Raw genomic sequence first — 25,670 nt, forward strand, 5'->3', positions numbered from 1 at the left:
GGTGGGAGATGGAGTTTTATCGGTGGAGTTTTAGTTTTACGCAGAATAAACAAACAAACACCTAAAATAAAAACAAAAACCGGAAGCTGAGCGGAGCCGCAGCGTCTTGCTGCTTGTGACCATCAGATGGCGCAGTTTGCGGACGGCCTCGGTGGAAGCAGTCACGCAGGGCGATGTCACCTGTCCGATCCCCAACACCCAGCTGCAACAAAAACACCTGGATCAACATCTGCGCGGCCTCGTTCGCGGGCAGCTTTCGGTGAGATGTCACGATCTCCTTCACGCGCCGGTGTTAGCCAGCGTGCTAACAGCGTTCGACACTGATGCTAGCCCGGACACTTATGTGTAAACAACGCGGTGACTGTTTGTTTGTGTTTATTTAATTATTTGTTTGTTTGTTCACTTCGTTTTGAGGATATTTATTCTCAGTTGTCACATTCCACAGAAGCTTACCGAGCTAACATCAGCCGTTTGCAGCGTCAAACCAAACTCCGTTCAGTAAACGGCCATTTTTAAGATCCGCTGAGTTTGGAACACAAGAACAGAAGCTTAAGGGAAACCAAGACTTTCCATAACATCCAGCAAACGGTTCTGCTTTATTTGGCCCAAGTCTGCTCCACCGAACAGGCTTTAAATCCGGTTAAATTTCAACGTTTGTTCAGGCTGGTCGCTGCCAAACTGCAGATTCACCTTTATTGTTATTTTAATATAAAGTAGAATGACGTCACTGGCTCCTTTATATTGCGTCTGCGCGGCGTGTAGCTGCCAGATGTCGAACCGCAAACATGTTTTTGGCGTAAAGGCTCATTGATAATTGATCAGGAATAGGGACCTTCATGGCGTCCACGCCGAACTCCACTCAACAAACGGAGATTTTACTGTGAATCCGCCTCAGCGAAAATGAGACCAGTGTTCAGCAGCACCGTTTGAGCTTGGCTAGCGTTTTTTTTTTAATTCGGTGTCTGTTTGATCCACTGAGCTGCCGTACTATCGGTAAATCTCAGGCGTTCATGTGCTTCAGGGCGCCGCCCTCGCAGACTGGTGAAGGGTTAAAGATCAAAACCCTGACGGTAGTGAGAGACTTCCTGGCGTTCCCAGGACAGCCGGAAGGTTCTAAACAGATATTCATTGAACTCTTTGGTTCAGGCTCCTGCAGGTGATGAGCAGGTTTTTCACCTGTCCTCAGGTGTATTTCTGTGTTGCTGTTTTTTGCTAGGATCAGCTGAGTTCACCTCGGCAGCAACATGGCTGCTCAGCTGGCCCCACAGTCTGTCCTGAGGGAGTTCTGCCCGCTCTACTACCTGCTGAATGCCATCCCAGCCAAGGTATGTACCTGTCGAGGTGTGGATGATGATGATGGTGTCAGAGATGAAGCTGAGGGGTCCCCTGTTTCCCTGCAGGTGCAGCGGGGCTTCAGGTCAGTCCTGGTTTACCTGACAGCTTTGGACAGTAGCAGTGACTTCCTGGCTGTGGGCAGCAGCATCGGCATGCTCTACCTGTACTGCCGCAGGCTCGCACACCTGAACAAATACAGCTTAGAGGTGAGAGGTCTTTTCCTACAATACTTAGATACTAAGTGTTGGGGAGGTTTATGTGGACTTGTGTCAGACAGGCAATGGCACACAGGTGATGTCAGATAGCTGGCAGGTTAAATAAAGACAGAAATTATATTTGGATTCTTTAAATGGGTACCTAACTCATGTTTACACTGATGCAGGTGTGCACAGACAGGTGACAATCATCTCCTGCAGTCATGTGATCAGTGATGCATTCAGGTTCAGGTGTTACAGGTTACATTTGGTTCAACCTCAGACTCACCTGGAGCCACCTGTGATAGCTCGAAAAGGTTTGAACAGGAGTGAGATGCACCGAGACAGATCACATGATCATAAAACATGTTGCAGTGCATGGTGAGATGTTTGTTCACCACAGACAGGACAGGTAACAAGTTCACACCTGGAAGACCGAGAGACAGGAGACTGCTTTTGACCTGTGTGTGTGTGTAACAGGGGAAGTATGATGCAATCACAGCTGTGAAGCTGCTCAGCTGCTTTGATGACCTGGTTGCTGTAGGAACCTCTTCAGGACGGGTTGCAGTCTTTCAGCTGGTGTCTCCGCTTCCTGGTCGCAACAAACAGGTAAGAAGATTGATCGACAACGAACGCTGTAGTTACCCCCTCTGCCTCTGTGCACCTGTGTCACACACACACACACCTGTCTGTCTCTGTGCAGCTGCGGCGTTTCGATGTTGTCGGCCTCCATAAAGGCTCTGTCACAGCGTTGGCGTGGAGCACAAACGGGATGAAGCTTTTCTCCGGTGACGATAAAGGACGAGTTGTGTTCACCTCTCTGGACCTGGACCAGGTAACTACCCACACTGCCTCTGTCCTGTCCATTGTAATACACCCGCCCTTACACCGTGTGTGTGCGTCCGTGCAGGGGGTGTGTAAGCCTGTGTTGCTGCTGGAGGAGTCCTCAGGTGTGGTTCAGATGGAGTATAGTCACCAGGTGCTGCTGGTATCAACGCAGCAGAGATCCCTGCTATACTGCACACAGAAACAGGAAGTGCTGCAGCTGGGCACCAAGCCCCGCAAGAGGTAACCCCAGACCCCACCTATCCCCACCCCGCCTCCCCTCCCCTTACCCCATCCTCATCTCACCTCCTGTTGCAGTTGTGTGTCGTATTTTGAAAGAAATGTTTACACGTTGCCATAGCGACCAGAGAGCATTAAGGGGCAGAGAGGAGGGTGGTACTCTCAATGTTGTTGGCGCATTTCAGGAGGATGCTGCTAATAAAGTTACACAATTACACAGTGAATTCATGTTTATTATTATATTTACAAAATACCACAGTTGTTGTCTCGGTCGTATCATTTTATTTTCTTTTATTTATCCGCCACACCTTAAAGGCCGGTCCGTGAAAATATTGTCTGACGTTAAACCGGTCTGTGGCCCAAAAAGTTTGGGGACCGCTGTTGTAAGGTAAAGACCCTAAAATTTTACCGGTTACTGATTTAGTGGTGCTCGTCTATATTATCTGTACCTGTGCTCACTGGTGATACTCGTACACAGAAGCATCACTTGTACCTGTACTGATACTGTGGAATTTGTGTGCTGTTACAGCAGTGGACGGTTCGGAGCCTGTTTCCTACCTGCTCTCTGTAAACAGAGTGACCTTCAGGTTTTTGCTGCTCGACCTGGACTTAGACTGTGGAGGTCTGACATCAGAGGACAGGTGGAGGACACCCGGCTGCTCAAGCCCCTCTTTAACTCACAGGTACACTGGGAACACCAACACATACCTATACATATACACTGAAATTGATACACCTGTGTTAGTAACACACCTGTTTTCTGTACACCTGCCTGACTCAGATACCTCAGTTTGAGTTGTTTCCTCGTCCTGACCCGATCGGAGGGTACCGTCCAGCAGACCGCCAGCTCGGGCTGCTTAGTTGTTTCCTGAAAGAGGGCTGGATCCTCAGTTGGAATGAGTACAGCATCTATGTCCTGGACTGTCTGAACCAGGTACTTCTGATTTAATGATGTGATCTTTAAGATAACGTGGGGCGTGATTATTCATGACATTAAGGCTTTTAAATTAAATTCTGGATCAAACAGGGAGCAAGTGAAAGAGAAGCCAGTATGGGAAAAAATATGGGGGATAGGGTTTTTGAGGCAGTGTTAATTTTCACAATAAATTTGGACTTAGTTTCAGTCTTAATTTAGGCATCTAAATTTTTTTCGTTTTAGTCTATTTTCAGTCGACTAAATAACATAAGGTTATCGTAGACTAGAGGTTAAGTAATCTGACCAAAATATAAAATGTAAAAGTGTGTTGTGTTTTTACCGGCGACGGTTGCTCCACACGGTTTACAAACCGTCTTCTTTTACTTCACGTCAAATGTGTTCTCTGGAATTGTGGGCGTCACATGACCAAGATAGCAGCTTAACAGACAAGTTCTGAAAACCGCGTGCTGCTTTTTTCAAAGCAACTCCATCTCTTAATAAGGACACAATACTGGTATAAGAATAAGAATAAGAACAACTTTATTTATCCCGAGGGAAATTCTTTTGTCATGTACATGTTCAAAGCAGCAGGAGAGACAGAGGAACAGATGAATAAGATATAAGATATACAATATATACAATAAGAATAGTGTACAGTAATATACAGAAGGAAAGTGCAAGACATAGTATCGGATAACTCTAACGAAGTAATATACATAACTATATCCTGGTGAATAAATAACTTAACTTAACTATCAGTGCAGGCGATTCTAAAAAGTGACAAAGTACTGTGCAATAGAATAAAGGGAGTAGCAGCGTATGATGGGGGGATGAAAACAAATATTCAATAAGTACTCTTGGGTAATATTGCACGGTCTGGGAGGGAACAGAATAACATTGGTAATCGTCTCAGGAGAATCACCTACAGAGTGAGGAAGAGTTAAAAAGTCTTATTGCCACCGGTACAAAGGATTTCCTGTGGCGGTCAGTTCTGCATTTCGGGGCAATGAGTCTTTTGCTACGTTTGCTCCGATGGTCCATCATGGGGCCGTGCATGGGGTGGGAGGGGTTGTCCATGATAGAAAGAAGCTTTTTTAGCATTCTCCTCTCAGACACCTCCTCCAGGTTCTCCAGTCTGACACCCAGGACAGAACCAGCCTTTCTGATCAGTTTGTTCAGCCTGTTGGCATCAGCTGTCTTCACCCCACTGCCCCAGCACACCGCTGCAAAGAGCACGACGCTCTCCAACACCGAGTGATAGAACATGGTCAGCATTTTCCTACCAACATTGAAGGACCTGAGTCGCCTCAGTAGGAAAAGCCGACTCTGCCCTTTTTTGAAGATAGCATTGGTGTTCTTGGTCCAGTCCAGTTTACAGTCCAAGTGTACCCCCAGGTACCGGTAGTCCTCAACGATCTCCACATCAGCCCCTCTGATGGTGACAGGGGTAGGAGGAGGAGCCTGCTTCCTAAAGTCCATAATCAGTTCCTTTGTCTTTGTGATGTTAAGTTGTAGGTGGTTTAGCTCACACCACTCGACAAAGCTGTCCACCACACTCCTGTACTCCTCCTCCTGTCCATCCCTGATACAGCCCACGATGGCAGAGTCATCCGAGAATTTCTGCAGATGGCATGACTGAGACTTGTACCTGAAGTCAGATGTGTAGAGGGTGAAGAGGAAGGGTGATAGGACCGTCCCCTGCGGCGCCCCTGTGCTGCTCAGGATGTCATCTGAGCGGCAGCTCTTCAGTCGGACATGCTGTGGTCGACTTGTTAAATAGTCCGTAATCCAACCTACCAGTGGGGCGTCCACCTGCATTTCCGTGAGCTTATTCCCCAGCAGTGATGGTCTGATCGTGTTAAAAACACTAGAGAAGTCAAAGAACATGACCCTCACAGTGCTCCCAACAATGTCCAGATGAGAATAAGCCTGGTCCAGCAGGTAGATGATGGCATCCTCCACACCGATACGAGGTTGATAAGCAAACTGCAGGGGGTCCAGCCAAGGCTCCACCAGCAGACGCAGATGTTTCAGGATGAGTCTCTCCAGCGTCTTCATGACATGTGAGGTCAGAGCCACTGGCCTGTAGTCACAGAGGGTCGACGGGTTGATCTTTTTAGGGACAGGAACCAGGCAGGATGTCTTCCAGAGTGATGGGACTCTCTGCATTTCCAGGCTCATGTTGAAGATCCGTTGTAGACTCCAGACAGCTGGGAAGCACAGCACCTGAGGGCCCTGGGACTGACACCATCAGGGCCAGCAGCTTTGCCTGAGTGGAGTCTGCCCAATTCTTTTTTGATGTCATCTGCTGAGAGGGACAGTGTTAGCAGAGCTGCTCTATGCAGTGTTATGGCATAATATTTTTGAGGGAGAATAAAAAGTCAACACACATATCTTATTTCTGACGGAGGACTCTTCCACTACACTTCTCCAGTCCATTCACAAAGTCGTTGCATGGTGAGACATGGATAGAAAATGGGCGGAGCCTTTTACCGTCATTTTATTGTAACGCAAAGTACAAACACCTGTGGACACACAATCCAACACCCCCACTTGTACACAGGTTGGGGAAAAACAGTCCTCCGAAAAAACATCTTACATTCCAAACACAAATACAGAGAATTTGTCTAACTTAGACTTTGAAACTGGTTTCGTCATCATATCTGCTACCATTGACTCAGTTGGACAGTAATCAATGAGCACTTTCCTTTCATGTACAGCTGACCTTATAAAATGATATTTCACATCAATGTGTTTACATCTTTGTCTGTTCACTGGATTTTTTGACAAAGCGATTGTTCCCTGATTGTCCTCCAATATCATAGGTATTTCATACTCAAACTCTTCAAGATCTTGAATCAAATAAGTCAAATACATACATTCCTGAATTGTTGCTGCTAATGCCATGTATTCGGCTTCACAAGTTGATAGTGCTGTAGTTGTCTGCTTTTTGGTTTTCCATGATATCAAAGGACCATTTTCATTTAGGCTTACACCATAACCTGTCATACTGCGTCTATCAGAAACATCGGATGCCCAGTCTGCATCACTGTATGCTTGTAGACCTAGTTTTCCACTTGAACATTTCCTAAAACACAGTTCTTTTCCTTGACTACCTTTTAGATACCTCAGAACATGTTTCACTGCTGTCCAATCATCAACAGTTGGCGCATTGAAGTGTTGTGACAGTCTGCTGACAACATAGCTTAAATCAGGTCGCGTACAATAGCTCAGATAAATAAGACATCCTACCGCTTCACGATATCTCCTCACATCTGGTAATGTCTCGAATTTATCAGAATGAGTCCATTTCTGTTCACAGGGTGTTAACCTTGGCTTACAGTTTTGCATGTTAAATCTTTTTAAAATGTTCTCAATATATATTTTCTGTGACATTTTGACACATTCTTTTTCTTGAAGAAAATCTATTCCTAGAAAATGGTTAAGTTTCCCCAGATCTTTCATTTGGAATTTAGAAGAGAGCATTTCTTTCACGCCTGAAAGCACATTTTCATTGTTAGCTGCAATGAGTAAATCATCCACCCACACTATGATGATTACTTTTTCACTTTCAGTTTCTTTTGAATACACACAATGATCAGCAATATTTTGTCTAAAGCCACAACTGCTTAAATAGTCATGTAAGGTTTGGTTCCAGTTACGACCCGATTGCTTCAGCCCATAAAGTGATTTCTTTAGTCTGTACACCAGTTTATTAGTCTCACTTGATTCTTTCTCAAAACCTTCTGGTTGTTGTATATATATTTCTTCATTTATTGGTGCGTGTAGATAGGCGGTTTTTACATCCATCTGGTGAACCAACATATCATCCTGAACCACTTTCTGCATCAAAACTCTCACACTCAATAAATTAGCAGTCGGTGAAAAAGTCTCCTCATAATCAACTCCTTTTGTTTGACTAAAACCTTTAGCCACAAATCGAGCTTTATATCTGTCTGATCCGTCTGAGTTCTTTTTAACGGCATAAACCCATTTACCCCCCACTGCTTTCTTACCCTCTGGTAAGGTGGTTAAAGTAAATGTGTCATTCTCCTTAAGGGATTGAATTTCTTCATTCATCGCTTTTTCCCATTCTTTTGACTCACTTGACACAATAGCTTCGCTAAATGATGTGGGTATTTCACACAACAATCTATAGCAATAATCAACACTGGTTTGCATCTGTTCATTTTCACACTCTTTCACATCCGTGATATAATCACTCAAATAATCAGGTCTCTTTCTGATTCTGGATGGATAACGTGTAGCTCCAGCATCTACTTTATCCTCAGTTTTAACCTCGGACTCAGTTTGACTGCTTTCACTACCATCTGGAGTGTCCTCATCCTTCGTCTGTTTGGGTTCACCATCTTTTCTGGATTCATAAACCTCATCTTCATACATCTGATCACTCTGTGTTTGTTGATCCAGTGTCGCGGGATTTAGTATTTTTATCAATCTGTGCTTTTCAACCTTCCCGGTTTTTGGGAAATAGATCAAATATGCTGGACTATTTTTGTCATATCCCAAGAAAACACCTTTGTCGCATCTTGGATCCAGCTTTCCCCTATTTTGTTTATAAGCATAGCACAATGATCCGAATTTTTTCATTCTAGAAAGATCAGGTCTTTTTCCAGTTAACATCTTATACGCTGTCTGACCTGTGCGTTTGTTAAAACATCGGTTCCTAATCACTCCCGCGGTTTGTACTGCATATGGCCATAAAGACTTTGGCAATTCGCTCTCAACTGACATGCATCTCGCCATGTCAAAAAGTGTACGCCAGTTCCTCTCTGCTGTTCCGTTTTGATGAGGCGAATATGGCGCCGAAGTTTCCTGCCTAATGCCGTGTCTACTTAATAAATCTCTGAACTGTCTGCTTGTAAATTCAGTTCCATTATCAGAACGAATGCACTTGATTTTCCCATATGACGCCACATCTGCAATAAATCTTTCAGTTGCTTGAGTTGTATCACTTTTGTGTTTCAGATTATATACAAATGTTGCACCTGAATAATCATCAACAAACGACAAAACAAACTTAAACCCTTCTTTAGAGTTTGGCGTAATCGGACCAGCTAAATCCGTATGTACCAACTCTAATGCTGCCCTGGCCTTTTCATCTGGTTCTCGGTTCCTAGTTTGAGTAAACTTCCCTTGTATACAGGCTTCACATTGCATATTTTTGTTGATTTTACCCTTAATTTCCATTCCATCAACGACATTTTGCAGATTTTGAACATCCTCATAATTACAGTGTCCTAGAATTTCATGCCACGTTTGCATATCAAAACATCGATTACATTTATCTTCAAACTCTTGCACAGTGTTTATAAAGAACAGTCTCTCGTGTTCATATATAGGGAATTTTGTTCCATCAACATGTTTAAGAAAACTGTCCCCGTGTTTGAAAACCACAGTGGCTCCGTTACTAGTAGCTGCTTTTACTGAGAAATTGTCCTGTGGGAACGATGGAATGTAGAGTGCTTGTTTCAATGTTACCTTGTGGCTGCGTCCTTTACTGTCGATCATACTTATCTCAGCATCTCCTCGCCGCTTTGCAGCTCCTCTGCTCCGCCTTCCGTCAGCCAACTCTACACAATGAGCCTCGGGTCGAAATGTGTCATCAAAAGTCTTAAAACTCTCGATCTTCGTGAAGATATGTGACGTCGCTCCCGTATCCACCAGTAGCTGGTTATTCAGCATCCCTTGGCCGCCGTCCGGGACCCTCTGGGGTTGGGAGCCCGTCTTGAACACGTAGTCCTTCTCCACGACCCCTCTCGCTTCATCCCGTCTTAGCTTCCTTCTACAGGTCGCATCTTTGTGTGTACTACTCCGGCAAAAACTGCACCATACTCTGGATCGGCACGTTCTTGCAGTGTGTCCCTTTAGTCCACATTTAAAACACACAATCTCATTATTCTTTGATCTTCGGTCATCTGCTCGCCATGAAGTAGAATCCTGGTCTGATTGCACTTTTGTCCTCATTACGTTGTCATCAGTTACAGCCGCACGCATTCTCTCGGTTTCTTCATAACTTCTGAGTTTTACTTTAAACTCTGAAAATGTGATTTTTGCTTCACTCCGCATTTTTTAACGCTGTGATAATTGCTTCTGCTCGGATAATATAGTCCGTCACACTTTCATTCTTTTCATTTGTGAGAGAAGTGAGTTCGGTGTACAGACTTATGATCCTTGGCTTGCCCACTCCTGCATAATGACCTCTCAAAATTTTTAGGGCTTTCCGTCCGTCATCAACTGCATCTCTCATAACTAACGATAAACTTTTGTCATCCAGAAATTGTATCAACTCTGCATATGCTTCTGCATTTTTGTCATCATCTTCACCATCGGCTTCTTCATCACCCTCAGCCTTTAAGATGACATCTTTCAAACCTTGTAGTCTGAGATGACCAAGGAACTTCGTTTCCCATATCTCATATTTCCTTTCATCTCCATCAAATTGCAAACGGGAATATCGACTGCCCGACTCTGCCGTGCGTCCGCTCATGATGCACAAAAACGCTTACTCACTCAATCGTGCCAAACTTTTAACACCTGCCGGTAACTTGCGGTTTCAGGAAACGCTGCCCTTCCTTTGGCAGTTACAGGATCTCTTAGCTGCTGCTCTGGGCCCATAACCTGTTAGCAGAGCTGCTCTGTGCAGTGTTATGGCATAATATTTTTGAGGGAGAATAAAAAGTCAACACACATATCTTATTTCTGACGGAGGACTCTTCCACTACACTTCTCCAGTCCATTCACAAAGTCATTGCATGGTGAGACATGGATAGAAAATGGGCGGAGCCTTTTACCGTCATTTTATTGTAACGCAAAGTACAAACACCTGTGGACACACAAACCAACAGACAGGGTGAGACAGTCTGAGGGGGCAGGAGAGGGGGGAGGCGAAAGGAGAAGATGGTATGTCAACACCTTCGGCAGTAACACAGAGCCAAAGTTTTACTTGTCCACAAAGTAGCCCAAATACTAACATGGATAGCACAAACAAAGGTACTGTGCGGTCAGACTTTAGAACAAAGTTCAATAATATCAATATCACTATTGAAATTGCAAAGGCTTTGACTGCACTGGAAAGTAAAGTGACAGAGATAAGATGTAATGACCATATGCAGCACTAGGGCTGTGCGATATGACCAAAATCTCATATCCCGATATAAGATATATATCACAAAATGGTGCATTTTCTGTAAATTCAGTGAATTTCAGCATGAAATGATATATTTTTAGATAGAAGTTGTAACGGCCGCCATTTTCTTTGTGAGTATTTGTTACATGGTGTGCTGCAGGGAAAAGCCTGTTCTAACATTTGAGTCTAAGGTTTATTTTGAGCACCTGACGACTCTTTTTTGCTTCTCTTTCGTAAACTCTCTCCATACTCTGTCACGTAACTGAAGAAGCTTCTCGGATGAGAGGTGAAACGTCTTCAAGCCACTTAAAGAAGTCCAGACGCTTTTCTTTCCAAGCTGCTTAGACTACGATGACCTGGATGACTGAGAACCTTCACAGACATATTGCCGTACATTTTGGGAGGAACACCCTTCAACTGGTGCAGCAGTGTGAAAAGGAATCAAGGAAACTAGCGGATTATAGGAGCCATCTCCGTTTCAACCTAAGATGCAGACAAAGTTGTTCTTAAGAGTTTACGCCTTGGATCCATGGTCAGGGGACGCAGAGTTGATTTTTAGGGAGAGCACAAAATCAACTTCTAAGTGAAAGGATAAGACCGGTCCATTTCACTATAGATGACCTCCAGAACAAGATTAGCCAGACTCTGCAGGAACTGAAAACCCTCTCCTATTTTAGAAAAGGTTTACAAGTTTGTGGACAAGGCTCAGCGGGCCCAACACTCTAAAAGAAAAGAGAGACAATGCAGGAAATTCCACACTTTGCTTTCTAAAACATTCACTCCTCAGTCAGAACCTACACAACTCAGAGAGGAACACACACCTGAGGACAGTCAGGAAAAATGGGTGAAGAACTTTTCAGACCGGAATCTCACTGAACCTGAAAAGAGAGTATTAGCCAAAGGACTCAATTTTGCCATTTCTCCACAACAGCTGCCCATAGTGGACCTCATCACAGCCACAGAAACCGCCATACGGATTAATAAATTATCACAGACAGAAGCAGAGGTCCTTAACACAACGGATTACCACACAAAGATCACTACTCTCCTCAGTGACAACAATACCTACGAAGCCTTAAAGCGAGACGCCACAAGCAGCTACAAAAAGAAAGTTATAGCTTGCCTTCAAGACCTTGAAAAGGACAAAATCATTGACCGCCTTACATATCATCGAATTTATCCAGGGGATGCCACAACCTGCATTTACGGACTTCCTAAGATCCACAAAGAAGGTGTCCCACTCAGACCCATAGTCAGTAGCATAAACTCAGCCACTTGCAACATTTCTAAACACCTTGCTACCATCCTAGCCACATCACATCAAGAACTCCACCGACTTCACCGACAAGGTCCAGAAACTTACCCTGGATCCAGATGAAACCATGGTGTCCTCTGATGTAGTCTCTCTCTTCACTTGCATACCCACCACGGAGGCAGTGGAGACTGTCAGAAAACGACTACAAGAAGACAGCTCCTTGGAAGACAGGACCAACTTCACACCCGATCAGATCTGCACACTGTTAGACCTCTGCCTCACCACCACATATTTCAAATACAACGAGGGTTTCTACAGACAAAAACATGGCTGTGCCATGGGCTCCCCCGTGTCACCTATTGTAGCCAACCTTTACATGGAGGAAGTGGAAAGAAAGGCTCTTGACTCTTTTAAAGGGAGAGTACCCAGCCACTGGTACAGATATGTAGACGACACCTGGGTCCAAATCAAGACACAAGAAGTGGAATCCTTCACTGCGCACATTAACGCTGTGGATAAAAACATCAAGTTCACCAGGGAAGACACAAAGGATAACTGTTTGCCTTTCCTGGACTGCGCCGTGCACATTGAAGAGAATGGCAACCTCAACATTGAAGTTTACCGGAAGCCCACACACACGGACCAGTACCTCCTCTTTGACTCCCATCACCCTCTGGAACACAAACTTGGAGTAATCAGGACCCTACACCACCGGGCAGAACATGTTCCCTCTAAGTCTGAGGGAAAAAAGAAGGAACACACACATGTAAAGGAAGCACTCAAAACATGCGGTTATCCTAATTGGGCGTTTATAAAGTCAGCAAAGAGGCACAGAAAAGAAGATCAGACACCAGCGAGGGAGGATAAGAAAGACAGACGCAACAACATTGAAGCCGGTGTATCGGAAAAACTCAGGAGCATCTTCTCCAAGCACGACATCCCAGCAACACACTCAGACACAAACTGGTTCATCACAAAGACAAAACTCCAAAACACAAACTTAACAACGTGGTGTATGCTGTACAGTGCAGCGAGGAATGCCCAGACCTCTACATCGGAGAGACCAAACAAACAGCCACTTCACAAGCGCATGGCACAACATAGAAGAGCCACCTCCACGGGACAAGACTCAGCAGTCCATCTGCATCTTAAGGATAAAGGTCACTCTTTCGAGGATGCCAATGTTCACATTTTGGACAGAGAGGACAGATGGTTTGAAAGAGGAGTGAAAGAGGCCATCTATGTCCACTGTGAGCGACCATCTTTGAACAGAGGCGGTGGTTTACGACACCAACTGTCTGCCATCTATAATCCAGTTTTGAGATCCTTCCCAGACGCCTTAACGCCCACTCACACCCTGGACCATCTGACCTCAGGAAATCACATGATAGGGTGGGGCCAGGTTTCACAATGAGCTCACCCGAAACCCTGGCTGATTGTGACCCACACCCGTTTTCACACCTGTGATTAGGTAGAGGATCATTAGGGGGTCCTTTTGTCCCTCTTTGGGGGGAAACTCCCACGGGGCTTAAATCTGGGACTCTCGGCCATTTGACCTTAGAACTGAAGAAGCTTCTCGGATGAGAGGTGAAACGTCTTCAAGCAACTTAAAGAAGTCCAGACGCTTTTCTTTCCAAGCTCCTTAGACACAACCCATCTTAAAAAGTCGCATCTTAATAACATTTCCCATATTTCTGTACTGCTTTGTGTTTTGGGTTAATTTTGCGTAAATCTGAATCTTCTGAGCGTTCTGTGAATGTTGTTTAAATTTCTAACTGATCTGTGTTCTTAAGGTGATCATTGGAGCTTTGGAGAGCAGCGGAGACATCGTGTCCGTCTCCTGCTGTGACAACGAGATCTTCGTCCTGAAAGGAGATCGTGACATCATCCGCCTGTCCAATAGCCCTGAGGGTCTTGCCTCCAACTGTGAGCAACTCCAGCACTACCAGTATAATATCACAGGAGCATAATACTGCCACTACTACTACTAAAAGCCCATTGCCAGCATAATCTCACCAATTCTCTTTTTCACATACCCTCATTCTGTCTGTCAGTGTTGGACCTCTCTGTCTGTCTGTCCTCACCCTTGACCACACCCACCATCCTCCGATCAGTCGGATCAGTGGAAATTGCTCAGCCAATCAGAACCATGGCCATCATTACAGAGGGAGGGGGAAGAGAGGATGGCGAAGGAGAGGAGGGCAGTCAGGAGAGAGCAGAGGAAGAAGAGGAGGGAGGAGTGGAGGAAGTGGAGGAGGCAGAGGAGGAGCAGCAGCTGGAGGTATGGCTGCTCCTGTGGTTTACCTGGATTCCTGGGACAGCCTGCAGTAACCATACCTGTCCTTTTTGTTAGGGTAACCAGGTGTGTTTGGTTGTGTTTCCAGGTGACTGAGCTTGGCCAGCTGTCCGGTCTGTTCGCAAGTAGCTCTCGAAGCCGCAGCAGTTCCGTCACTTCCTGGGACGGTCTCCATGGAAACACTCCAGCGAGCGGTTCTTGCGAGCTGACATCCAGACGTTACAGCGCCCCCCTGGGTCAGGAGCAGATGCAACAGGAGCTGGTGGTAAAGCCCATCAGAGTGAAGAAGAAAAAGAGGCGACGACAAGGCAAGTGTGACTCGTCCCACTCTGTAAAGCGTTTTACCACTTTATGACCAATGTGACTCTGTGACGAGTACACAGAGCAACAGTTTGAACAGGAGACCAGACAGACAGGTGAGTGTGTGATTCTGACCTGTCTCTCTCTCCTCAGACAGCGGTGGTGCGACCCGCCTGTCTGAGAGTAGCTGTTCAGACTCCATGTTTGTAGTTCAGGACGGGAGTGTCAGTGACGGAGGAAGTGGAACTCCTCTGAGTGACCGGGCCTCCCTAGTTGGAGTGGACTTTCAGAACGAGAACTCTCCAGAACACCACCCAAATCAGGGCCCCTGGGAGATGAGAGTCTCAGAGAGAGGCATGAAGGAAGAAGAGGAGGTGGATGCTTCTTCCCACCAGACTGGGTGAATATCTGAAGATGGTGTTGTTCTGTCTGATCTGCACCACCTGCTGACTGGATTTTTCTCTTCCTCCTGTTTCAGCTCGCTGCTCCTCCCAGGCCTGGAGAACCAGCCGGACCCTGGTGCTGAGGTCGTACCCCCAACACCTGATGTGGATCTGCTGCTGGAGTGCACCTTCTCCTACATGCAGAACACTGAGGAGGCAGAGGAGTTGCCAGATCGTCAGCCGGTGGAGGCTGACGAGTTTCTTAGCCCTCTGATTGGGCCGGAGGAGGAGGAGGTGTGTCTAAGCTGAAGGTTCTGACAAACATTCATGAACATGTGACTTGTGTGTAAATACAGCTGCTGTTACAGCTGAGGCCCACCTACATTTCCAGGGATCACACCTGCTCAGTCATCCCCCGTGTTTTGGCAAGATGTATCAGTAAGAGTATATCTATTAGTATCAGTATCAATAAAGTCTTAACAGGTCAGGGTTTGAACCTGAAAGTTGTCTGTGGATCTGTGTGTTTAGCACAGGTGAAGTTAATTTTCCCTCTGTGCATTTAGGACGATGTCCTGGCGCCCTCTGCTGGTATGGCAGACCAAATGTTCTACTCTACCGTGTCCAGTTTGGACAGGAAGCCCAGTTTGTCCAGCGATGAAGACGATGACATTTACAGCCACACGCTGCCCCCTGCTGGCAATGTTGTGGACACCCTCACCTGCCTGACCAATCCAGCGGAGAATTCGCAAGACCATGATGGCCAGGAGAGAGACCGGCTCAAACCTGACCAGGTTAGACAGAAACCTGACTAGGTGAGGCTCACACCTGTGCAGGGAATCCTTCATCTCTTCTACAAATGTGTCTTTTAGTTGGCGGAAAGCTGGATGGGGTACTCAGGACCAGGATGTGGGATACTGAGCCTGCAGGTGACGGACAGGTAGGCTCTCTTGATCACTCAGGTGATGAGCAGGTGAGTGCAGATGTGTGACAGGTGTTCCTTTTCAGGTATGTGTGGTGTCTGGACTTTAAAGGTGGGCTGTTCTGCAGCCCTCTGCCTGAAACTGGACTCACTTGGCAGCGCTTTGAGGATAACGTCCACCAGATGGCATTATCGCCTTCAGGTAAGCGATAATGTCTTTACTTGCTGATGTCATTGTTGTTTTATAGTGAGGATACTGTTACCTGTGTAGGTGAACTATTTGCATATTACCTGTCTAACCCTGCAGGTAACCTGTTGTGGAAGGTGGAGCAGAAGAGCCTGACGGCGTTCGCGTGTGCAAAGGTTTCGGCGAAAGGAAAACGTCACTGGTACAAAGCTGTGGAGCAGGCGGCGTTCGTCGCGCTGAGCGATGACTCTGCCTGGATCATCAGGACCAATGGGGATCTCTTCCTGCAGACAGGTAACCACGCACCTGTACAAATGGCTCTGCCTGAATGTCCCAGTAAACTCTTTGTTTTTACAGAACTACAGCTCAAGCATTTCCTGTTTAACGTGTGAGCTTCCTGTCAGCTGATCCTTCAGAGGTCTGTGTTGGTGGATTAGTCTTCATGATGTCACTGCAAACTTTTTTTTTAAAAAACAAAGCAGTTGAGACACACAAATATTATTCCACTTGCAAAGTCATCAGTCACCTGAGTGCCTGAGCAGGTGTTCTCGCCTCCTCTGATTGCATCAGGAAGTTCTAAACTCACTGAGAGTCTTCAGTCTTTTTTTCCCCCAACATCCACAACTTTATGTAAACACATACAGCTGTAAAGTGTGTGTGTGGCCAGCAGGGTGCGCCTTGCCATAGAGGTTTCACCTGCCTGCAGCTCTGCTGTCAGGAGAGATTGGGATTAAACTAAATCAAACCCAGATCAATAAAACAGGTTCTGAGGAGAGCTCTGCTCACTGTGACTGTTGAACATCAGTAAGGTCAGAGCTCCTCCTTTCCACCACATGATCGATCTGCTCGACCCCATGACCATCGGTCATAAAACTGAACCAATGAAAAGCCACGGATCAGGCTGCTCTTAACCAACCAGCCCGAGAGCTTAAACCAGGCTGACCCTTTACGTCAGATAAGCTCTGTAATGAAACTCTTACACTGTGTGTCTCAGGTCTGAGCGTGGAGCGGCCCTGCGCTCGCTCCATCAAGGTGGAGACCCCCTGCGTGTTCAGCCAGGTGTGTGTGCGGGCAGGTGTGGTGTGGGCCCTGAGCGAGCACCAAGCTTTATTCTACCGAGAAGGCCTGAACAGCTACTGCAGTGAGGGTGAGGGCTGGAAGTACGACACCACCAGGTACTGTTACCGTAATACTATCATAGCTCTACAGTGCTACTGTAATACTACTGCATTACTGCAGCAAGGGCAGAAAGTATAACATAATGATGGATAGAGATGGGAATTCCGGTTCCATTATCGATTTCATCGACTGTCATTGGCTCCAATTTGACAGTCATCACCATCTCTAAGCAGCATATCAAAAACATGACATTAATGCATATTAACGTCATGCTGCGTAGCCAAATGTTTGTCGAAGGTGTTTCCGCTCTTTGTTGTGATCAGCGTTGGGGTCATTACTCCAAAAAGTCATTTTTTTAAAGTAATGCAGTATGTTACTTAATTACTCTCAGGAGGAAGCCATTCTTTACACTATTCGTTACATTACTATGGTCTGTAAAACGACCTGAAACACATTGTTAAACAGTAATTATAAGACAATATAAACTTCAAGCTACAGCCCCACACACCAACACAAATATCTGTCCTAATGAGGACACACATGTTTCACTTAGTATTTGGGTATGAACACAAAGCCGACAGCACAAAGAGACGTGAAAGTGATTCATGTAGACAATATAAAGTGGGTTGAGGTGACTGTTGTTTGGGCTTTTATAAATATACAAATTGAAAAAAACGAGGTTGCAGCCTGACTGCCCATCTGTTTGTTACCTGATGAAGTTCAGCAGCAGCTGGCTTCACTGCAGCTCACAGTGCGTGGCTGGGGTCAGCTGTTACTCAGGCTTAGCCAAGAACCCAAAGTGACGCTAACTTAGTGTCAGCATGCTGTCTATGCAGTTGTGTTAGCAGCATTACAGGTGCTTCTGTCCTGGATGCAGATTTCCATTTTACCATTGCCATCTCATCCTTTTGTGCAATAAAAACAAGAGTTATGTCCATATCTGCGGGGGACAGTCCCCGCTATTTTCCTCCTCCGAGAACTGAAACCAGCTGATTATAGTGCAAGAGCTGATAACCCTGATCAACAGGCAAGCTGACTAACGATTACAAGGAATTCAACTACATGATTCTCTTCCTTAATCTTGTACTACTACTACTGTAATACTATTATACTACTACTATACTTCAGTAATACTGTGACATAATACATTGGCATCAGATGACAGCAGTCAGCTTGAGGCACTTTACACAGTACAGTAAACACTAAAATATTAGAGAATAAACAGAGCAACAGTCAATGCCTACGAGCAGCACTTAGTGACAGCGGCGAGGAAGAACTCCCATTTAACAGGAAGAGACCTCTGACAGAGCTGTTGGATGTGAAAAGGATTTTGAATCTAGTTTTGGAGCAGGTGAAGAGAAGCTGGTGTGGGAGAAATACTGCCTTTCTGGAAGCAGTGTGAACTAGCAACACAGGTACACACCATCAGGTACACTCCTCACCACCTGTGTGTGTGTGTGTGTGTGTGTGTGTGTCACAGTGAGGCTCAGGGTCTGGAGCTGATGTGCGTTGCCCTGGGAGACAGTGGGACGGCGTGGGCTCTGGATGCCAGCGGCAGCCTGTGGTTTCGGACTGGCGTGTGTTCGTCCAGACCGCAGGGCGAGGACGATCACTGGTGGCAGGTGAGCCTGAGCGTCTGTACGACAGACTGTATGTTAACGATGACAGCCAAAGAGGTTTCCATCATGTTGGAGGCATTCTGGTTCAGCTCCTGTCTCTCCTTCAGATCAGCATCTCGGACTACGTGGTCTTCGATCAGGGCAGTCTGTTCCAGACTCTCCTGCAGGCCACGCAGAGTGTTGCCACGGTAACCAGAGCACCTGTGGAGCGCGTTGTGGCCTTCCTGTCACAGTACTCCCAGTGCCAGCCGAGCCTGGTCAGCGCCAATGCCAGCGGCGTCTGGGTGGCCTCGGGGCGGAACCAGCTTCACCTAGCACGCGGCAGCCTCGTGGGTTAGTAAAGTCCAGTAGATGCAGTTAAAGTCCAGTAGAGTCCACTGAAGTCCAGTAAGCTCTACCTGGCTCTAGGCTGATTTGTCTTTTCGGCTCAGGAACTTTCTGGCAGAACGTCGTTCCCAGAGGAACCGTCTCTGCCACCAGGTGGACCTTCATCACATCTTCAGCGGTGCCTCACAGAGAAGGTAACACAGCTGGACACACCCATACCTGAGCCCTGTACCAAGCATAACCCTATCCCCGTGTCACCTGATTTTCAGGTACCTTCCTGTGGCTGGCTCAGAGCAGGAAGGACTTGTTCTGCGTTTGGGATCAGGATGGAGAGCTCCGCCCCTCGTCAGTCCTTTTACCACCTGAGGTAAACACACCTGCCACCTGTCTGTGTTTTTAGGGTTACCTGTGTCTTCATCTCATGGCATGCTGTGTGCGCTCAGGTGGAGCTGACTCACCTGTCCGCCTGCCGGGATGCTCTGTGGGGGCTGGACACGCACGGCCGGGTCAGCATTCGGACTCTGTCCCCGTCCTGCCCCACTGGACTGCATTGGACCCCCCTGGACCTGAGCCAACTCGGTGCGTACCTGAACTCACTGTGATACTTCTGTGTGCGAGTGGGCGAGCCCATCAGATCAAAGCTCAAAACTCATTGGCTGATGAGTTGTGACTGCCAAGCTGTGATTTAAAACAAACAAAATGTGTCAGTGGGGGTGTCCAAATTCATGGGCTGCATCCTCCTGAGGCCGCATTTGTAGACCGATTGCATGACAGCGACGTGCCGAAGGCTGTCCCAATTCGTAGACTCCTCCGAATCTGGCCGACAAATGCGTCCTCCTTTTCCCCAGATTTGAAGGATGGGTCGGGCGTGTCCTTCGTGGCCTACCATATCCCAGAATTCATAGGGCGGCCCAGCCAGTTCCAGTTTTCAACAATGGCAGCCGTTGTAATAATACTCTTATTACTCTTATTGGGTCACAAAAAAACTTTTAAGATATTTTCAGAATTTAACTGTGTAAACTTCAAATATCTGCTCGGTTTATCAAGACATCGCATATTTGCAAAAGTGCTCCGACGTTTTCAGAGACGTCTGTTACCCACCAGCTCGACAGCTAGCTAGGGCGAGAACAGCGAACTCCCCGCACATCGTTTTCAAACCCCCACGCACTTTCACTACTCAGGTTAAACATGAGTCACTCAGATAACTTCAAAATGTTATCGTTTGGCTTTTTTCAGTGTTTTATTTGTTCCTGAGTAAATCGGTTTGGCTGAGATTAAGTTATAGTTTTCACACAGCTGAATAAACGTCAAACAGAAAACTGATTATCAGAAGTGTGAGACGGTCGAGAATTTACTCCAGTGTCCTGTTATATTTTAGATAGCAAGGAGCAGACGGCCGAGTTTATTAAACTCCACCCACACAGTGGTGACGCAAATCTGAAGGCTAGACCGTCCAATTTCACAGCCGTTTACTTCCGGCCTACCCGACCTTCGGAGGACCCGGCCCACTTAGAGTGCGAAGGATGGGTCAAGATGCAGCCTATTAATTTGGACACCCCTATTATAACAAACCTAAAAACAGGAAGCAGCGACACACTTCCTGTTCCTGTGTGGGGGCGGGTTTATTCACGTTTTTGTTTCATGTTTTTTGCATTTCTTCTCAACAAGAAAACTTTATTTGTAACAAATGAGTGAACATTAACGTGATTTTAAAAACTGCTGTGAAAGGGATCAGCAAGAAACACACACACACACACACACACACACAGCAGCTGTGCTTCTGTGTCACACTGACAGTTGGAACTTATGAATTGCTGCCCTGTTACATAAGTCAGTGTGTGTGTCTGTGAGTGTGCGTCACACTGCGACCTGTCTCAGAGGTCGGGTCTGTTTTTAGCCCACTGCCCTTCTCACTATCTCAGGTCACATGACTGGCGTCCTCTCTGGAGTCAGCGGTCTCTCGTAACGTTTCAGTTTTACGCAGAGAAAAACACAGCGACTTCAGACTGGTGTTGGTTGCTAAAACAACAGTTACTGTTTGTTTTGAAGCTGGGAGAAAGTCATTTAGCTCCTCCCAACAGCTTACACAGATCCAATGAGAATCATTTACAAAGAACACATGATGTCACGCACTTTGTGATGTCACATGTTCTTTCTTTATTAAAAAATGATAAACCCGTGGGTGTGTGTGATCACCAATGAGTGATTTTTACTGAACTATCAGTCTGTCAAGCCTTCCCGTGTCTGGTCAGGTTTTCGGTGTTGAGTCAAATTATGCCGCAGGCTTTCCCTCCTGGGCAGCACGGTGGTTAGCAGTGCCAAGCTGTGATTTAAAACAAACAAAATGTGTCAGTGAGGGTGTCCAAATTCATGGGCTGCATCCTCCTGAGGCCGCATTTGTAGACCGATTGCATGACAGCGACGTGCCGAAGGCTGTCCCAATTCGTAGACTCCTCCGAATCTACGAATGGTTAGCAGTGCTGCCTCACAGCAAGAAGGTCCCGAGTTCAATTCCACCATCAGGCTTTCTGTGTGCCGTTTGCATGTTCTCCCTGTGTTTGCGTGGGTTCTCTCCGGGTTCCTCCCACAGTCCAAGAACACGCAGTTAGTGTGGCTAGGCTAAGTAGTAACACTAAGTTGCCCATGGGTGTGGGTGTGAATGGTTATCTGTGTCAACAGCCTGGCGACCTGTCCACGGTGCACCCCCCACCCCAAGAAAGGATCAAAATGTTCTACTGTTACTTTAAAAAATAAAAAGGGTTTTCAGGTCGTGTTTAATCTGTGCTCCTTGGTCAGGCTCAGATCAAACTGCTCTGTTTTTCGTATGAGTCCAGGAGAAGGTTTCAATGTTTCCCTTTGTCACGATGAGCTCAGGTAAGACGTCACCTGTGTGTTACAGGAAGTGTGCGTCTGGTGAGCGTGAGCTGCGGCAGTCAGAACGTCTGGGCCGTGGACAGCCGAGGAGTCGTTTACTTCAGAGTCGGGACGCAGCCGCTCAATCCCAGCATGATGCTGCCGGCCTGGATCCAGATCGAACCACCTGTACAGGTAACATCGAACCACAAGTAAACCCGCTTGACTTCAGCAGGGTCATTTTCAGGCGCTTTGAATACTAAGTGCTTGTATGAATATGGGTGAATGAGCCGAGTTGTATAAAATGTGTAGAATAGAAAAGCTCTTCATAAGAATTCTGTGAAGGTTCTCAGTCACCCAGCTCATCGTAGTCTGTGGAGCTCACAAAGACAAACATCTGGACTTCTTTAAGTCCTCGGTCATTCGACCTCAGTAAGTGATAGGGTGTGAGACCTAGCCCCACCCTATCATGTGACTACATGATAGGGTGGGGCTAGGTCTCACAGTGGGTTCACCAGAAACCTTGGCTGATTGTAACACACAGCTTGGCTCATGTGATTAGGTAGAAGATCAATAGTTGGTCCATGACCCTTTTGGGGGGACACTCCCATAGGGCTTAGCATCTGGACTGCACCAGTTGCTCTCAGTAGTGAAGAAGCTTCTCGGATGAAACGTCTTCAAGAAACTTGAAGAAATCCAGACACTTTTCTTTCAGAGCTCCTTCAACTCTACGTAAGAAGTCCATTTACCATTCGTTTAAAGCCACTAGATATGAAAAAAAAAAATTGAGAAACAAAAAATAATTAAATAATAATAATAATTGCATTTTTTTAAAAATTCAATTCATTAAAGAAGAGTCAAAATTATAATTATGAATAAAAGTAATTGAAATAAAATGAAGTCATATTTATCTTTGAGTCCACCGTGAGTGTGATTTCATCAGATCTGCCAGAAAAACATTAAAACATGATTTTTAATGAGAGTAAAGATTTCATCAAAACCTCTCTCAGGCCTCGTTCTCTCCACCTGTAATTTTCCCTTCATCATCTTCCTGTTTCCTGAAAGGTAAAGCCTCAAAAGCAGTGACACTTGTCCGGTGACTGTGATGTCGTGTCTTTGCAGCCAATCGGAGTGCAGCTGATGAGCATTCAGACGAGTCCTAATGACAGGCTCCTCTGGGCGGTCGACAACAGAGGAAGCGTCTTTGTCAGGACCGGGCTCAGCGACGAAATGCCCGTGGGGACAGAGTGGGAGCTGGTTCCAGGTACTCACCTGTGTGACGTCATCACCCACCTACACCTGTCTGTCTGTGAGTGTGTCTCACTGTGTGTGTGTGTGTGTGTGTGTGTAGGTCTGGCTGTGAGTCAGCTGGTCCTCAGCTGTCGGACTGCGTGGGTTCGTTGCGTAAACGGAGATCTGGCTCGCCGCTACGGCGTCTCTGAACGAAACCCAGCTGGAGATTACTGGAAGAAGATCCCTGGGAATGCCAGCTGGTTCACTGGTAAGACTGGTTTATTCTGTTTTATACTGGTGCAGCGATACTTGACACAGCTGTGTCTCAGGTGTGTTTCTCCCTCTCTGCAGTCACTCCAGAGGACGAGTTGTGGGCAGTGACTCAACTTGGTGGATTGTCCCATCGGCTGACGAAACTCCTCCCACAGACGCCCCTCAGACCCCCCCCCTCAAGCCCCGCTCTTGGAGGGGATGATGTTGATGACGAATGGGAGCTCATCTAACATGTGACATCACAGCATCACCTGACAGAGTGCTGTGACACATCAGTGACAGTACTTCCTCTTCCCTTAGGGACAGACAGGATGTGACATCACATCTGGGCTTCCTGTGATGGCTGCCACTCAGGTAGGCCAGGTTGTTGCTGGGAAATGAAGTGAATGTTTTATTTAGGTTTTAACAGTAAGCACTTTAACGACAGAAGGGAGGGGCAGGGTGCCCCCTGAGATCAGTCCTGATTGGAACTATTCTACTTGGTTCTTTTTTAAACTTATTCTAACGGGGTCATTGTAAATAGAGATGTTAAAGGGATGTGTCACTGACTTGAAGCGGCTCCACTTTCTTCCTCTGAGGCTCATTAAAAGTCGTAGTTACCATGGTATAGACAGGAGCTCCGCCCACTAACACAGCAGCATGAAAACATGTAAAAATCCTCCGGAGACTGAATCAAAAACAGAAACCGGGACTTTAATGGACAGCAGCGTAGCTCTGGTGTTGGCCCAGGTGTCTAGTGGACTTTTAAGCACCGCCTGATTGTCTCTGACAGCGTTGCCATGGGATCTTAAGCAGCTGTGATGTCATCCTGTGTAGACTGATTGGACAGAGTCAGTGTAAACTCACCTGTTGTGTTTCATCCATTAACTTAATAAACACATTTAAACACTGATGCAGCGTCAGCTTATTTAATGGTTATTGATTGGATTGACAGAATTTCAAGGAAAAACGAATAGATGTTTTCTGCCTTCATGTTTCAGCTAAGATCAACAAACCAACAAACTCTCCAACAAACAGTATAAGCCAGGGGTCAGCAACCCTGGGCATGCGTGCCACAGCTGGCACGCGAAGGGTTAACTGATGGCACAACACGCAGTGAATTAATCTGAGAAGGGTGCACTAAAAAATAAATGGCCGGGCCGGTGGTGCACATCGCAGATTAGCTCGCGTAGACACATTAGTTTTGCAGCTTCTTACTGATGGTATCTTACTTAACCTCAACAACCAGATTCAACTTGTAATTGGCTAAAAATAACTTAGCCTACCGGTGAGAGGGACGTTGCTAGCTGGCAGTTTTTTCACCTGCTGGACATCACTACCTGACAAGTTTAACTGTCTTCAGAACATTGCAGAGGCCTTATTGACAGTATATGGCTCTACATATCTGTGTGAGCAGATTTTCTTTCACATGAGTGTCCTCAGGTAGCCGTCTGAATGCTGGACACTCGGAGACCTGTGTCTCTGAGTGGGAGACCAGAGATCACATTAACATGTGTATTCCTGTATTAACAACATATTGGCCCAGTTTATTTCTCTTATCATTGTTGTGAGGAGACCATAAATAGCATTTGTATTTTCTGTTGTACACTTCATTTGCTGTTATGGATAAAAAGTATTTTTTTTGTTTCAAAATATCTGATAACTATCCACTGATAGCTGCCAACATCTGCGAACAAATATAATTCTATAAAGTTGTTCTACATAGTGTGTAACTGTTAATATAGAGCGTTATTACATTTATTGCTAATGCGATCATATGGCACATTGACTTCTGAGGAAATTTTAGATGGCACTCATCGTCAGAAAGGTTGCCGATCCCTGGTCTATACTATAAAAATGCGTGCGTCCACATACTTCTAGATCTGCCAACATGATACTTGAAACTGCACAACACGCCTCATTTAGATATTGCATGTTTTTCCATACCTATCAGGTGCAACTTGGGATTCAGGGTCTTGCTCAGGTATGCAGGTCGGAGCAGCCAGGGATCAAAGCGCCAACCTTCTGATGAGTAGATGACCTACAGACACGACAAATGAGCGACAAATGTTTTATGAGTAATAAAAGATGTGGCGTGTGTGTGTCAGGTGATGTGAAATAGAAAGGAAGGTTTTAATTATTTGAGAGTGTCACATGATCTCTGAGAGTCTCTGTGATTCGTCACAACCCTCCTCCATATTCTGGATCCAGACTAAAGTGTGTCTGCTGACTGCTCCTTTACTCCTGATTGGTCAGTAGACTACAAT

The 25,670-nt window shown here is 46.1% G+C and overlaps 1 protein-coding gene across 1 annotated transcript; it reads left to right on the top strand.

Moving 5' to 3' along the window:
- Positions 1-56: 56 nt before the first annotated feature.
- On the top strand, positions 57-24,316 carry tecpr2 (tectonin beta-propeller repeat containing 2). The gene is made up of 27 exons (XM_063497394.1): positions 57-259; positions 1,217-1,325; positions 1,401-1,541; positions 2,010-2,138; positions 2,233-2,364; positions 2,440-2,597; positions 3,124-3,277; positions 3,376-3,528; positions 13,709-13,841; positions 13,970-14,196; positions 14,300-14,523; positions 14,669-14,911; positions 14,990-15,188; positions 15,458-15,685; positions 15,764-15,831; positions 15,900-16,015; positions 16,121-16,294; positions 16,995-17,175; positions 18,600-18,741; positions 18,846-19,071; positions 19,170-19,259; positions 19,335-19,432; positions 19,509-19,644; positions 21,965-22,113; positions 23,041-23,182; positions 23,270-23,419; positions 23,503-24,316. The coding sequence occupies exons 2-27, from the start codon at positions 1,245-1,247 to the stop codon at positions 23,652-23,654; spliced, it is 4,026 nt and encodes a 1,341-aa protein (XP_063353464.1). The 5' UTR covers positions 57-259; positions 1,217-1,244; the 3' UTR covers positions 23,655-24,316.
- The last annotated feature ends 1,354 nt before the right edge of the window (positions 24,317-25,670 follow it).

Source organism: Pelmatolapia mariae, linkage group LG16_19, assembly GCF_036321145.2.
Source record: "Pelmatolapia mariae isolate MD_Pm_ZW linkage group LG16_19, Pm_UMD_F_2, whole genome shotgun sequence".
Taxonomy (NCBI): Eukaryota; Metazoa; Chordata; class Actinopteri; order Cichliformes; family Cichlidae; genus Pelmatolapia; species Pelmatolapia mariae.